The following is a 15,764-nucleotide window of genomic DNA, read 5'->3' as shown; positions in this document are numbered from 1 at the left end:
GGGAAGCGTTAGTGATAAATGGAAACCAGGCCATCAAAGAACGAAGTAAGATAATCACAAGATGCCAATAGGAGAAGGTAGTAGGAAAGATGAAACAGGACAAACAGTAACACAGCTCAACTACCTGAATACAATGAACTGTAAATCTTTCTTTCACACCACAAAATGATACTTTCGGAACTCGGGAAGTCCAAAGAGGGAGAAACAGAGAAAGCAAGCACCAACATCATTCGTCACTTACCCGATGAACTGTAAAGCGGACAGGAAAAAATATTGCTTCCGTCTTCCTCTGGATACGGTTCAGATTGCACATAAAATTCTCGCGGTGCACAATATGCTATCTTTTATGGTAGGGAACGAACCACGTTGAAAGGAGAGATTTTTCAGCCCAGAGAGGGGCAGCAATAACAAACTGCAACCTGGAAAATGGCCATTTTTACTCCACTGGCGGAATGACACCTGTGGCAATCTTTGGACATGCCTTACAAATCAAAACAACATGGCCGCAATTCCGTTTAGCTAAACGGCGTCAGGGCTGCCTGAAGGGTTTGTAATCCCCGCAGAAACATGGGGACATAATTTATGGGGCAGGTACAGAAGAGAGAGAGGAAGGCTAGTGATATAAGCGAAGATACTGCACAGGGAGTCCTTGACTTAATACCAGTTATGATGGAGTCCCCCTGAAAAAGGCACAGGTAGTTCTCGACTTACGACCAAAATTTCTATTGCTAAGCGAGAGAGTTTTACCCCATTTTACAACCTTTCTTGCCACGGTGGTTCAGCCAATCACTGAAGTTGTTAAGTTGCTAAAGCACGGCAGGTGAGTGAATCTGGCTTCCCCATTAATTTGGCTTGTCGGAAGGTCGCAAAAGGTGACCACAAGACCCCGGGACACAGCAACCATTCGTTCCGAGCTAGGCCTCTCAAGATCATGAAGCTGACTCCTCGTCCCGATAAAACCTCTTTTATTTAGGTTAAAGGGAATTCATCTCCAGCAAAGTCCCGGCAAACAGTCTTTCGTGAGATTTCACAACTACAGATCTTGATCAGGCTTGGAGAGCTGCCAGGCCGGTATCTTCCAAACGCCACTCTGTAGCAGACGATACTTGGCAAGAAGTCAGGAACAGATCTTCACCCTAATGAATTGAACTAATTGTCTCCTGCAAACTCCACTCCCCTTTCGCTCCTCTTTATTCCTTATGGGAGCGGTCACCCACTGTCCACCTGTGGCTTTACTCCTGAGTTGACCCTTGTTCCTTAGCTGTTCCCTTCTCCTGACAGCTCTGTGCATGCGCACACTGGGAACAGGCTCCAACTGTTCTTCTGCCGTACTGATCTCCGACTCCGAAGGCAGCTGATAACTGTCGGACAGCCCTGGCCCATCTCTGCCTCCAATGCAGAGCCCTCATCCGAGCCTTCCCCAGACTCCAGGACTGGCCCAGGTTCCTCCCCAACTTCCTCGCTGTCTGAGTCTGCTGCCAGCTCTGCTGGCAGCTGGTGGGCCACAACCCCATCATAAATACATACCAATCGCCAATCGTCCAAATTCTGATCAATTTGCGATCACATGCCTAAGGTAACAGGCAGAGGAAGGGACCTTAGAGGTCTTACACTCCAGAGAAACTGATCCACACAAACAAGCCAATTAGCGGGATGCAAAACCACTCCCCTTCCAGCCCACAGAAAAACCTCCCTCCATGGAACCGGTCCCTGATACCCAAAAGATCTGGGGGCATTGTTCTAGTCCAAGCCCCTTCTCAGGTAAGAAATCTTATACCATTTCAGGCAAATGGTTGTCAAATCTTTTGTAAAAGACCACAGGGTGATGCAATGGTTGTGTGAAAAATAGTCACAGATCACTTTTTTTTCAGTAACTTTGAACGGTGACTAAATGAATGGCTGTAAGTCGAGGATTGTGTGTATTTATGACCTGAATTCAAAATTCTGACGGCTGGCACTTTCCCACAACCAGGTAATTGCATTTTGGCCATTCAGCAAGTGGCCTGCATTTAAGACGGTTTGCGGTGTCGCCCAATCATGTGACTGTGATTTACGTTGGGAATTTTTTAAACAGAAATCGGCATTTGAGCTGTGATGGCACAGTGGTGAGAATGCAGTATTGCAGGCTAACTCACTGCCGACTGCCAGGGGTTCGATCCTGACAAGTTCAAGGTTTACTCAGCCTTCCATCCTTCCGAAGTGGGTAAAATGAGGACCCAGATTGTTGGGGATAACAGATTAATAGATTAACAGAGTTGGAAGGGACCTTGTAGGTCACCTAGTCCAACAACCCCCCCCCCCCAAAAGCAGGACACTCTACACCAGGGGTGTCCAAACTTGGCAACTTTAAGACTTGTGGACTTCAACTCCCAGAATTCCCCAGCCAGCTGGCTGGGGAATTCTGGGAGTTGAAGTCCACAAGTCTTAAAGTTGCCAAGTTTGGACACCCCTGCTCTACACTATTTCTGACAAATGGCAGTCCAGTCTCTTCTTGAAAGTCTCAAGTGATGAAGCTCTCACAACTTCCAAAGGGAATTTCTGTTCCATTGGTTGATTGGAGAGAATATGCTGACTCTGTAAACAGAGAGTGCTGCAAAGCACTATGGACCACTGTATATAAGAGCTGTTGCTATTTCCAGCTTCTGGTGAGGGTGGGTGGGAATGCCTATTGTGGATAAGGGTTCACTTAATAATGTCAATGTTTGCTTACTGACTGCTGTGTTCACTTACAGTTATGACCTCTGCAAAAGATCTTGTAAAATTGGGTCAGTTACAATGGGCACCTTGACTTATGACCATCATGACATTTGATAGACATTCCAGGCTCTATTATGGTTATAAATGTGTCATCTGCATACAGTATGTAGCTTGCTCTGTTCTTCTTATAAACACCCCATGGGGTTCTTGATTCTCTTGGAGCTTAGTTGCTTTCTTTGCAAACTTTTCATTACCCAGCTAAGTAAAATCATCACTGCTACCAATCTTATTGATTACTGTACTGTCACCACAGTACTGTTGATGTTACCTAGTTGGGTCATGAAACATCTGCAAGAAAACCACTAAGCTCAGAGAGCACCGAAGAGCCCATAGATAGATATAACGTAGATAGATAGATAGATCATATAGATGGATGGATGTGTATGTGTGTGAGAGAGGAAGAGGGAGGTAGGGAGGAGGAGGAGAGGAGAGAGAGACTGATGATGTTACCTAGTTGGGTCATGAAATGTCTGCAAGAAAACCACTAAGCTCAGAGAGCACCAAGGACCCCACAATAGTCGTTATCGTCCTCCTCCTCTCCTCCACATGCCCCACTCCCTCCTAGCACTGATGATGTTACCTAGTTGGGTCATGAAATGTCTGCAAGACAATCACTAAGCTCAGAGAGCACCAGGGACCCCACAGTTCAACCCTGAGCTACAAATATTCTCTTGTGTCAATACATGTGCACAGTGAAGGTGCAACACAAGGGCACAAAAGCAATGACCAGATGCAACACAAATATATAGGTTCCTATATGGTGAAAGGGGTGGATGAAATTCCAAACTCTTAAGCCTTTGCCCGTCTAGTTTCAAAGAGGTCTTAGAGGAGACAGCTCCTTCCGAGGAAACCTTGCAGCTGAAGTCATTTTTCATGCAAGCAGCAGCAAGCTAACTGTTGAAACAATATACCTTCCTATCTAGAAGCATAATGAGCTCAAGGTTGGTTTAGGACAAAGGAAGACAATGAAGGCTGAAGAAAAAATAATGGGAGAAAATTCATCCCACTCTTCAATCTGAAAAATTGACTGCGTGAAGTAGATGACTGTTTTGACCGAGGCTTTGCAAAAGCACGCAGCCGACTCCTCATCCCGATAAAACCCCATTTATTTAGTTTAAAGTGAGTTCTTTTCCAGCAAAGTCCCCGCCAACAGTCTTTCAAGAGATTTCACAACTACAGACCTTTATCAGGCTTGGAGAGCTGCCAGACCTATATCTTCCAAATACCACTCTGTAAGAGGCAATACTTGGCAAGAAGTCAGGAACAGATCTTCACCCGAATGACTGGAACTCATTGTCTCCTGCAAACTCCACTCCCCTTTTGCTCCTCTTTATTCCCTATGGGAGTGGCCCTTCACCATCGGGTAGAGGACCTGGTGGCCGCGTGGAATAATGCGACTACCGGGGCCTTGAACCGGGTGGCGCCTTTGCGGCCTCTCCGGCGGCAACGACCCACCCTGGCTCCTTGGTTTACCGAGGAGCTAAGGGTGATGAAGCGCCGCAAGAGACGTCTAGAGAGTCGTTGGAGATCCTCCCGATCCGAATTTGACCGAGCACAGGTACGAGCCCATTTAAGGACGTACCTAGTGGCATTGAGAACGGCCAAACGTCAATATTGTGCCGCTCTCATTGCATCCGCAGAGAACCGCCCTGCCGCCCTGTTTCGGGTGTCCCGCTCCCTTCTGTTTCAGAGGCTGCGGGAGGCCCCTCTACAGGGTAGGGCAGAGGAGTTTGGGAAATATCTGCAGGATAAAGTCGCTCAAATCCGGAAGGATTGGGTCCCCTTCAGTGGCCCAGTCGAGACGCCAGTGGCGAGTCTTGAGAAACCTTTTTGGGAGGAGTTTGACTTGGTTGTCATCGAGGATTTGGACAGATTGCGTGGACGACTGCGACCTACCACATGTTTACTGGACCCGTGTCCCTCCTGGCTTGTACTGGCATCCTGGGAGGTTACACGCGACTGGCTCCTGGGCCTAGTGAACGCTTCGTTGGGTGAGGGGTCTCTCCCGGCCGCCTTGAAAGAGGCGGTGGTGAGACCCTTGCTCAAGAAGCCTTCCCTGGACCCTACGGAGCTGGCCAATTATCGTCCTGTCTCCAACCTTCCCTTTTTGGCGAAGGTTGTAGAGAGTGTGGTGGCTTCTCAGTTTCCACGACATCTGGAGGAGAATGATTATCTAGACCCGCGCCAGTCCGGCTTTCGCCCTGGGCACAGCACAGAGACGGCCTTGGTCGCGTTGGTAGATGATCTCTGGAGGGCCAGAGATAGGGGCTGTTCCTCTATCCTGGTCCTATTAGACCTCTCGGCGGCTTTTGATACCATCGACCATGGTATCCTGTTGCGCCGACTGGAGGGGTTGGGGGTCCGGGGCACCGTTTTGCGGTGGTTCGGCTCCTACCTCTCTGGCCGGACGCAACGTATGTTGGCAGGGGAGCAGAGGTCGACCCTATTCCCCCTTACTTGTGGGGTGCCACAGGGGTCGGTCCTCTCGCCACTCCTGTTCAACACATACATGAAGCCGCTGGGTGAGATCATCCGTGGTTTCGGGGTGGGATATCATCTGTACGCTGATGATACTCAGCTGTACATTTCCACCCCGAACCACCCCAACGAGGCCGTCGAAGTGATGTCCCGGTGTGTGGAAGCCGTACGGATCTGGATGGATGACAACCGACTCAGGCTCAACCCTTCCAAGACGGAGTGGCTGTGGGTTCCGGCTCCCCGGTTCAACCAGATAATTCCATCTCTGGCCATTGGGGGCATTCAACTCGCCCCCGTGGAGCGGGCGCGCAATTTGGGCGTCCTCCTAGATGCCAGGCTGTCCATGGATGAACATGTGACAGCCGTGGCCAGGGGGGCGTTCCACCAGGTTCGCCTGGTGCGCCAATTGCGCCCCCTATTGGACCGGGACGCCCTACGCACAGTCACCCATTCGCTGGTGACGTCTCGCCTGGACTACTGTAACGCTCTCTACATGGGGCTTCCCTTGAAATGCACTCGGAGACTGCAGTTGGTCCAGAATGCGGCCGCGCGGGTGATTATGGGGAGTACCAAGTACTCCCATGTGACACCTCTCCTGCGCGAGCTGCACTGGCTTCCTGTGGTCTATCGAGTGCGTTTCAAGGTCTTGATTACGATCTTTAAAGCGCTCCATGGCTCAGGACCTAGTTACCTGCGGGATCGTATTCTGCCCCATACATCCCTACGACCCATCCGCTCGCACAGAGAGGGACTTCTCCAGGTGCCGTCCACCAGACAGTGCCATGAGGCGGCGCCTAGGAGCAGAGCCTTCTCTGTGGCGGGCCCAGCCCTGTGGAATGACCTCCCCCCGGATATTAGGACCACTACTGACCTCCGCTCCTTCCGTGTCAAGCTCAAGACCCACCTTTTCCAAATAGCTGGCCTGGCTCAACCATAACTTCGTATCGCTCCTGATGGGTTTTTTAATTTAGTAATTTTATTTAAGGGGTTTTTAAATTGTGTTTTTAATTGTCTTTCACTTATAAGTCAACTCTCCTCCATGCACATATGTATATGTCTCTGTTCTTTTTGTATATATGTTTGTCTTATGTGTATTTTTATTTGTTTTGATTGTACGCCGCCCCGAGTCCTTCGGGAGAGGGTTGCGGCTAATCAAATAAAAATTATTATTATTATTATTATCCACCTGTGGCTTTACTCCCAAGTCAACACTTGTTCCTTAGCTTTTCCTGTCACCTGGCAACTCTGCACATGCACACACTGGGAAGAGGCTCCTGCTGTTCGTCTGCCTCACTGATGTCCCACTCCGAAGGCAGCTGATAACTGTCAGATGGTCCTGGCCCCATCTCTGCCTCCGACACAGAGCCCTCATCAGAGCCTTCCCCAGACTCCAGGACTGGCCCCTGTTCTTCCCTAACCTCCTCACTGTCCGAATCTGCTGCTAGATTCGCTGGCCGCTGGCGGGCCATAACAAGGATTCCTTGTTTTGATTCATTTAGCAACTCTTCGAAATTACAACAGCACTGAAAAAAGTGACATGACCAGTCTTTGCCCTTAACAACTGTCAGTCACGTGATCAAAATTTGGCAACTGGCATGAATTCATGACAATTGCAGGGTCCTGGAGTCATGTGATCCCCATTTGCAAACTTCCCAGCTAAATTCCAATAAGCAAAAGCAATTTGGGAAGCCAGATTCATTGAATGACTGCCTAAGTCACATAATTGCTGCAGAGGATTTCTTGACAACCGCAGCAAAAAAGGTCGTAAGGTCAGGAGTGACTCATTTAACATCGCCTTGCTTGGCTGTGGAAATTCTGGTTCCCAACTGAAGTGGTAAGTTGAGGACTACCTAGAAGACGGGTGTCAAACTTGCTGCATCACGTAGCTGTTATGTGACGTATCACAATGTTATTTTCCTTTCACAAAACTGGGGTGGGTGTGGCCTGAACATGATGCATCTGGGCCGCCGGCCACCAGTTTGACACCCTTACCTATTCTGTTTCCCCGGAATTAAGACCTCCCCGAATAAAAAGCCCAATCGGGCTTTTGAGTGCATGTGCTAAAATAAGCCCTCCCCCCAAAAATTGCAACAGAGCAGCAGCCATGAGGTGACCGCGCTCGCTGCTTCTTGCACCTCAAAAATAACAAGACCTCCCCGAAAATAAGGCCAAGCGCTTATTTCTGGGGTCAAAAGAAAATAAGACCCTGTCTTATTTTCGAGGAAACACGGTAGAATAAAGCCAGTTCAAATCCAGTTGGGCTCTACTACTGATAAAGATAACTGGAAAACATGGAAGCATACTTTATGACATTGGTCACTCCTGTTTAGAGTTGTTTGACCCAACTGGGAATAATTTTGTACATTTTCACATCTGGAGCATTCTCACCTCAAACAGGAGGTGTAAAGGAGTATTAGAACTGAATATAAGATAACAGAGTTGGAGGTCTTCTAGTCCAACCCCCTGCTCAAGCAGAAGACCCTGTATCATTTTAGACAAATGGCTGTTCAGTCTCTTCTTGAAAACCTCTAGTAAGGAGGTTAATCCATGGATTATTTTTTCTCACTGACGGAAATTTCTTCCTAGTTCTAAGTTGGATCTCTCCTTGATTAGTTTCAATCCATCCCTTTTTTTTGTCCTGCACTCAGGTGTTTTGAAGAATAGGTCGACCCCCTCTTCTCTGTGACAGCTCCTCAAATACTGGAAGACTGCTATCTTGTCTCTCATAGTTCTTGTCTTTTTAACTTTTGAAGAGAATAATAGACGGAAGCGACCTTGGAGGTCTTCTAGTCCAGCCTTCTCCCCAAGTAGGAGACTCTACACCATTCTGGACCAATGGCTGTCCAACCACTTCTTAAAATCCTCCAGTGATGAAGCACCTGTAACTTCTGGTGGTAAGCCTTTCCACTGTTTAATTGTCCTCACTTCTCTTTAGTTCCAGGTTGCTTCTCTCCTAGTTTCCATCCATTGTTGCTAGTCGTGCCTTCTTGTTGTAAGTTGTAAGTTGACCCCCTCTTCTCTGTGACTTCCAAATATTGGAAGACTGCTATCGTGTCGCCTCTCGTCCTTCCCTTTGTTAGATTAGACACACCCAGTTCCTGCAATCACTCTTCAGAGAACTTAGAAGAAACCAGTAACAAATTTCATAGCCTTTTGGTAGAATAAAATTCAGGTGCCCATTAAAATGTGAGTAAAAAATATGCAGGCGGGCACCTCCAACATACATACTGCATATTATTTTTCTCTCTCTTAAATCAGCCCTCTTGAGAATTCTTTGGGGTAGTTAAGGCTAATCTCTTCTTCCATATATATGATAATGCCAGGAAATCGTCTCCCTCTTTCTCTTCCCAAAGTTGCCTCATCTTTCAAGTCCAAATCCCAGAGGTGTCTCTCTCTTTTTTTTACTTAGCTGCCATTTAGCACGGTCGCATTTATTCCACTCCAGAGATCCTGCATTTGAAATATACGCACTTTGAGATTAAATCCTCCAGAGAGACGGCAAAAGCCTCACATGGAAAGAGAAAATTAAAACTCTCTCCCTCGCTTTGTATCTCTCTTTCTCTTTAGCGCCGTAATTAAAAATGAAACAGCCTATAAAAAAGTTAACGCCGCGAAGAGGTCTCAAAACTTCGATAAAATTTCCCCGGTTTTGAGGCTCTGAGGAAAGACAAATAACCTCAGCGACTTTTAAAAAACCAACCAGTAATAATGATACTTTCAAAAATTCTGCTGGTACTCCCAGCTCCACTGAGCAGCTGTTTTGCTTTTTATTTTAGATCGCTGACAGGTAGTTATGGGTTCCCTTTGTGATTTGCTTGTGTTTTTTTTTTTAGTGAACTTTTGAGGATATTCCTCAGAACCAACAAAGGAATTCTTTTAGGAGGCTCTACAGGGCAGAGTGGAAACCTTTCATTGCTCAGATTCACTTTTAAACAATCAATTAAATATCAGCAGGTGTGGAAGGCTTGTTTTAAAGACAGAGCTGTAGTTAGGATATAGAATGTAGGAGCTGGAACAGTAAAGTGTACAATGGACCAGAACATGTAGTTGTAGTTGAGTAGTTAGAGAGTGCTGTCTCTTGCACGAGGCAATCTACGCTATGATTGGTCGCTGTAAGTCAAAGGGGGTGTTTCCCTCTTTTCCCGCCTTTTTCTCTTCAGTGCGTTCTGTATACAGTTTTAGATTTACCTCATGATGTTACTATGTGTTCTACCTAGGCTTCAAAAAATCACAAAGCAGACTCCTTGTCCTGACGAAACCCCTTTTTATGAAGCTCATGTGGATTCCTCTCATTCACATCCAGCAAAGTCCCGGCAAACAGCCTTTCAAGGGTGAATTTACAACCACAGACCTTATCAGGCATGGAGGGCTGCCAGGCTGATATCTTCCAAACACAACGCTGTACAAGAAAATACTTGGCAATGAATTTCTGAGAGTCACAAACAAATCTTCACACTAATTGACCGAACTAATGGTCTCTCCTGCAAACTCCCCTCCCCTTTCGCTCCTCTTTATTCCCTCTGGGAGGGGCCATTCACCATCCACCTGTGCCTTTACTCCCGAGCCGGCCCTTGTTCCTTAACTGTTCCCTTCTCCTGAGAGCTCTGCGCGTGCACACACTGGGAACAGGCTGCAGCTGTTCTTCTGCCATACTGATCTCCGACTCTGAAGGCAGCTGATAACTGCCGGACAGCCCCGGCTCCATCTCTGCCTCCAGCGCAGAGCCCTCATCAGAGCCTTCCCCAGACTCCAAGACTGGCCCAGGTTCCTCCCCAACCTCCTCACTGTCTGAATATGTCACCAGCTCTGCTGGCTGTTGGCGGGTCACAACACTAAGTTCCTGATTATCTTGCTTGCTACAAGTATAAATGTTAAATATATTTATTTATCTAAAACTACAAGTTCATGTCAGTGTCTTTGACTTCATTCGGATAGCTGCTGCGCAATCCCCTGACCGCTGTCCTTTTTCAAACCATAAATTCAAAATTTTCACTGTTGGCTGAAGATCCCCCATTATTTATATACCCAGGTTTAATTGCAAGTTTGAGTTACAGGAAACCTAATGAAGGCAAGTCAGGAAATCCAGCATATAAAAGCCATTGGCTCCATGGGTGTAAGTAGAATAGGAAATATAGGTTGTCTTCAACGTATAACCATTTGAAGGTACAATGGCACTGAAAAAAGTGACTGATGACCTTTTTTCATTCTTACGACCATTGCAACATCCCCGTGATCAAAATTCAGTCACTTGGCAACCAACTGGTATTTATAATGGTTTCAGTGTCCCGGGATCATGGGATCATCACCTTTTGCGACCTTCTGACAAGCAAAGTCCATGAGAAAGTCAGACTCACTTAACAACCATGCTACTGACTTAACCACTGCAGTGAAACACCTAACAATTGTGCAAATGGAAGGTCATAAATATGGGCAAAACTCACTTAATAACTGGGTGAGTAAGTGTTAACCACGGATTTCCAGAAGTGTGGACTTCAACTCCCAGTATCTTCAGCAATGGCTATGAAGACTGTAGGATTATTAGAGAACAGAAGAACAGAGTTGGAAGGGACCTTGTAAGTCATCTAGTCCAACCCCACCCCCGCCCATGCAGGAGACGCTACACTAGCGATGGAGAACCTTTTTTGGCTCGCATGCCATAAGGGGGGGAGGGGTTGTGCTGCACCCATAATGCAACGTGCGACTCCCCCAGTGCGCATGCACGCATGAGAGGCGCTCCCCCACATTTTTGCATTCTTTTTTCGCTCTCCCCTGGCTCCATATGAGCCTGGGGATTGTGAAAACAGCCTCCCCCCCCCCCCGGAGGCCTTCGGGAGGCTTCAGGAGGCTTCCCTGAAGCCTTCGGAGGGCTTAAACTGACCCAACAAGCAAACCAGAAGTTTGCTCGTAGGGTCCTTTTTTGTCCTCCGGAGGTTTCAGGGAAGCCTCCTGAAGGTCCCTGAAGCCTCCGGAGGGCTTAAACCAACCCTACAAGCAAACCGGAAGTCCATTCCCCAACTTCCAGTTTGGCAATAGGGCTGGTTTTTTGCGCTCCGGAGGCTTCAGGGAAGCTCCTGAAGGTCCCTGAAGCCTCGGAGGGCCTCCGGGGGGGGGGGAGGCTCTTTTCATCCTCCCCAGACTCCTATAAAGCCTCTGGAGCCGGGGGGGGGGGCAAAATGGCTTTTAAAAAAGCTGAACTTAGCTGGCTATAGATTTCCATCTATTATTCCTTGTCTGGCCTTCGGGAGGCTTGGGAAAAAGCTTGGCCCTCTCCTCTCTGTGGCAGCCCCTCAAATAACTGGAACACTGCTATCATGACTAGGTGGCTCAGTGGCTAAGACACTGAGCTTGTCGATGAGAAAGGTTGGCAGTTCGGCGGTTCGAATCCCTAGTACAGGTCTCCTGTGTGAGCAGGGGGGTTGGACTAGATGGCTTTTAAGGTCCCTTCCAACTCTGTTACTGTTAATGTTTCCCCTGGTCCTTCTCTTTGGGAGTTGAAGTCCACTTTCTGGAAATTCATTTCTACCTGCTAGCTGCCAGCGGATCTTCACTCACTGCACCCTGCCAAAGATCCAACTAATCCTACCCGGACTCCTTGTGCTGCAAAAAATGGCTTTTCCCAGGGAACAAATCCTACCAATGCAATGTATTACGTAAGACTCCGCAATTAAATAAGGCTATCTGCTATGCTGCTTTAGAATAGAACTGTGACTCCCATGTTCTTCTCTTTCAATTAATAACAGAACCGTTTCCTGCAGCAATGGCTCCCCGACAGAACTCCATCTAAGCATGATGTTACAGGTGGTAAGCTTTCCCCTTTTAAATAGCTGCTTAAAAGTTGGTTACATGTAAAACACAGGAATGACTCAGGGGAGATTAAGAACGCTCGAGACAGCAAAAGAAAACAGGAGAATACAGGTAACTTCTGTTGCAACCAGAAGTGGTATTCAGTAGGGTCTGACAGGTTCTGGAGAACTGGTAGTGGAAATTCTGAGTAGTTCGGAGAACCGGCAAATACCACCTCTGGCTGGCCCCACCCCTGTCTATTCTCTGCCTTCCCAGTCCCAGCTGATCGGGAGGGAATGGGGATTTTGCAGTATCCTTCCCCTGCCACGCCCACCAAGCCACACCCACCAAGCCACGCCCACAGAACCGGTAGTAAAAAAAAATTTGAATCCCACCACTGCTTGCAACCACTTGTTTAGTGACTGTTCACAGTTACAACGGTACTGAAAAAAAGTGACTGATGACCGTTTTTCAGACAGTGAGGAGGTCGGGGAGGAACCTGGGCCAGTCCTGGAGTCTGGGGAAGGCTCTGATGAGGGCTCTGTGTCGGAGGCAGAGAGGGGGCCAGAGCCGTCTGACAGTTATCAGCTGCCTTCGGAGTCAGGCATCAGTGATGCAGACAAACAGCTGGAGCCTGTTCCCAGTGTGCGCATGCGCAGAGTTGCCAGACAAACGGAAGAGCTAAAGAACAGGGGTCGACTTGGGAGTAAGGCCACAGGTAGACGATGAATGGCCCCTCCCAGAGGAAATAAAAGAGGAACACAAGGGGAGTGGAGTTTGCAGGAGACATTTAGTTCGCTTCATTGGTTCGTGACTTCCTGAGACTCCTTGCCAAGTTCTGTAGATATCGGCCTGGCAGCTCTCCAAGCCAGATAAGGTCTGTGACTGTAAATCCTCCCTTGAAAGACTTTGCTGGATGTGAACGAGAAGAATTCACAGTCAATTAATAAAAGGGGTTTTTATCGGGACAAGGAGTTTGCTTCCTGCTCTTGGGAAGCCTCGGTCAGACCAATAAGGTGAAAAAAAAAAATCATGGCCCATCCTCAATCAGGTACTATGAAAATGTTTAGGAACTATAACTCCCAGAATTCTCAGAGGCACCCTAGCCAATTAGCATACTAAACTGGAAATTCAGGATTCACACTCACTCTTCCCCCCCACCCCCCCGTGTTTGCGTTGTTTCTATTATACATACACAGCACCTTGCTAAGGAAAACTGCTTTAATCAGAAAGAAACACATTCCAGTTCGAGACACGCAATCGTGACGTCGGGCAGAAACCGTTCGCTCGGCTGCTCAGGATCATCTTGAGAGCAGCTCTGAAATTACCTGATCGGCAACCGCCCGAGCCAGTTTGTCCATTCTGGAACCGGCCTCTGCTATTTTCTTGGCGGCATTTATGACATCGGAGGTATTCTTCAGTGGCCCTTTGCCCCTAGAAGATACAAGGGGAAAGCCGTTGACTTGATGCTTGGAAAGAAAGCAATGAAAATGAATTTGAATGGGAATACTTTATCTGGTCGAGGGCGATTATTTATTTATTTAGTTTGTCAAACATGTACGAGATAACAGGTTTAAGTATAAACATGGACATGGAGAAAGGAAATGGGGACGAATAAATGGGGACAGTAGGACAGGGAGGGAAGGCATGCTGGTGCGCTTATGCACGCCCCCTTTACGGACCTCTTAGGAATGGGGTGAGGTCCACAGTAGACAGTTTGAGGTTGAAGCTGTGGGGGGTTTGAGGATGTAACAACGGAGTCAGATAGAGCATTCCAGGCGTTGACCACTCTGTTGCTGAAGTTGTATTTTCTGCAATCGAGTTTGGAGCGGTTTATCCTGAGTTTGTATCTATTGTTTGCCCATGTGTTATTGCGGTTGAAGCTGAAGTAGTCATCGGCAGGTAGGATGTTGTAGCAGACAACTTTGTGTACTACGCTTAGGTTAGACCTTAATCGGCGTAGTTCTAGGTGGTCCAAGCCCAAAATTTCAAGCCTGGTGGCATAAGTTATTCTATTGTGAGCAGAGGAGTGGAGGACTCTTCTTGTGAAGTACCTCTGGACTCGCTCGATTGATTAGACACACAAGGAATTTGTCTCCAGTACAGAAGCATTCAGTGTACATGCAAAGCAACAACAATAACACAACTAAATTATCACATTTAAATGAATAAATAAAGCTAAATTGCTCTGGGAGTTTAGAATTCAAACAGACAGACACCTGCCACTTAACATTCCTGACTTAACATCTGTTGGTAAGAAAGACCCCCCAAAAAATAGATGTATAGTGAACATGGCAGTACCTGGAGACAGCAAAACACAAAAAAAAGAACTGGAGAAGGTAACAAAATACGAAGACCTGCATTTAGAAATAGAATGACTGTGGTAAAAGCAAGCAAAAGTAGTTCTAATAACAGGGACGTGCGGTCAGGGGAGGCAGGGGAGGCAGAGCCTCACCGGTCTCATCATGAAAAAAAAAAGGGGGAAAGCGCTGAGGAGCCTCGGGGAATGTGACTGTGTGAGCCGCGGTCCCCTTCATGTTGACTGAGGAAGGCGGGGAATGGGACCACGTGTGCAGGACAGAGGGAGGTGCAGGAGGCTCCTCTAGCCTCAGCCTCCCTCCTGCACACGTGGTCCCATTCCCCGCCGTCGGTTGGGTTCTGACGCCGGAGCTCCTGGTTCCAGGGCGAATGCGCATGCGCGAGCGGCTCCCTTCCTCGCACTGAGCAACGGCAGGTTTACGGGAAGTTGCTCGCGAAAGGATGGACTTTTGGGACCGTTGGCTACCGTTTCCCTGCCAGCTCGCTCGTGAAAGGATCCTGGAAACCGAGTTGTGGCCGATGCCTTGCTAAGAATTCTCTGCCTTCCTGATGATGTCACCAGCCTCACCAGCCACAAACCTCACCGCACCTCACTGTCTAATAATAATGGGCACCTTGAGTGCAATCCCAAAACAATTGGAGTATTAGTTGAACAACATCGGTATTGGCCATAAGTCAATTGCAAAAAAGTGGCTTTACTCGGAACAACTTACATCCTTCAACAATATCCATGACACCATCAAAACAACCAGATCTGCCTATCCCGGGTCCTTGGAAAGGACTTGATAGGTAGACAAAAATGCCAAATCTAGTGTGAATATCTAGCTGACTGTGTGATGAACTAATAATAATAATAATACCAATAAAAGGTGGAATAAAGATAATAAGGATAAATAATAATACTACCAAGACTTTACATGGATAAATATACGTAAACATTAGGCAGCACTGTGAAAATTATACGTTCAGCACAAGGGGAAAAAACTGTCCCTGTGTCTAGTTGAAATTGCATCTGCAATGGAACTGTATCTATATGGAGGGAAATATGCCCAGTACTCTTCAACATCTTCATCAATAATTTGGATGAGGGAATAAATGGGGAACTCATCAAATCTGCAGATGACACCAAGCTGGCAGGAATAGCCAACACTCTAGAAGATAGGCTTAAGATACAGAAGGATCTTGACAGACTTCAACATTGGGTGCTATCTAACAAAATGAGATTCAATGGTGAAAAAAGTTAGGTTCTGCATTTAGACAAGAAAAAACCAAATGCACAGGTACAGTATAGGTGGTACCTTGCTCAACAGTAGTAACTATGAGAGGGATCTTGGAGTCCTAGTGGACAACCATTTAAATATGAGCCAGCCGTGTGCAGCAGCTGCCAAAAAAGCCAACACAGTTCTAGGCTGCATCAACAGAAGGAG

At 47.3% G+C, this 15,764-nt stretch overlaps 1 protein-coding gene across 8 annotated transcripts in view; it reads right to left on the bottom strand.

Moving 5' to 3' along the window:
- CTNNA2 (catenin alpha 2) overlaps positions 1-15,764 on the bottom strand; it is a 653,992-nt gene that overhangs the window by 46,799 nt on the left and 591,429 nt on the right. For all 8 annotated transcript variants that reach the window (XM_081960368.1, XM_081960363.1, XM_081960364.1 and 5 more), the window contains exon 16: positions 13,347-13,452. In XM_081960368.1, the coding sequence (XP_081816494.1) occupies positions 13,347-13,452 (106 nt within the window). The remainder of the gene's footprint in view (positions 1-13,346; positions 13,453-15,764) is intronic.

The sequence above is a fragment of the Natrix helvetica genome (genome assembly GCF_964273705.1).
Source record: "Natrix helvetica genome assembly, chromosome: 7".
NCBI classification, from domain to species: domain Eukaryota; kingdom Metazoa; phylum Chordata; class Lepidosauria; order Squamata; family Natricidae; genus Natrix; species Natrix helvetica.
This window is presented reverse-complemented; position numbering and strand designations above follow the sequence as displayed.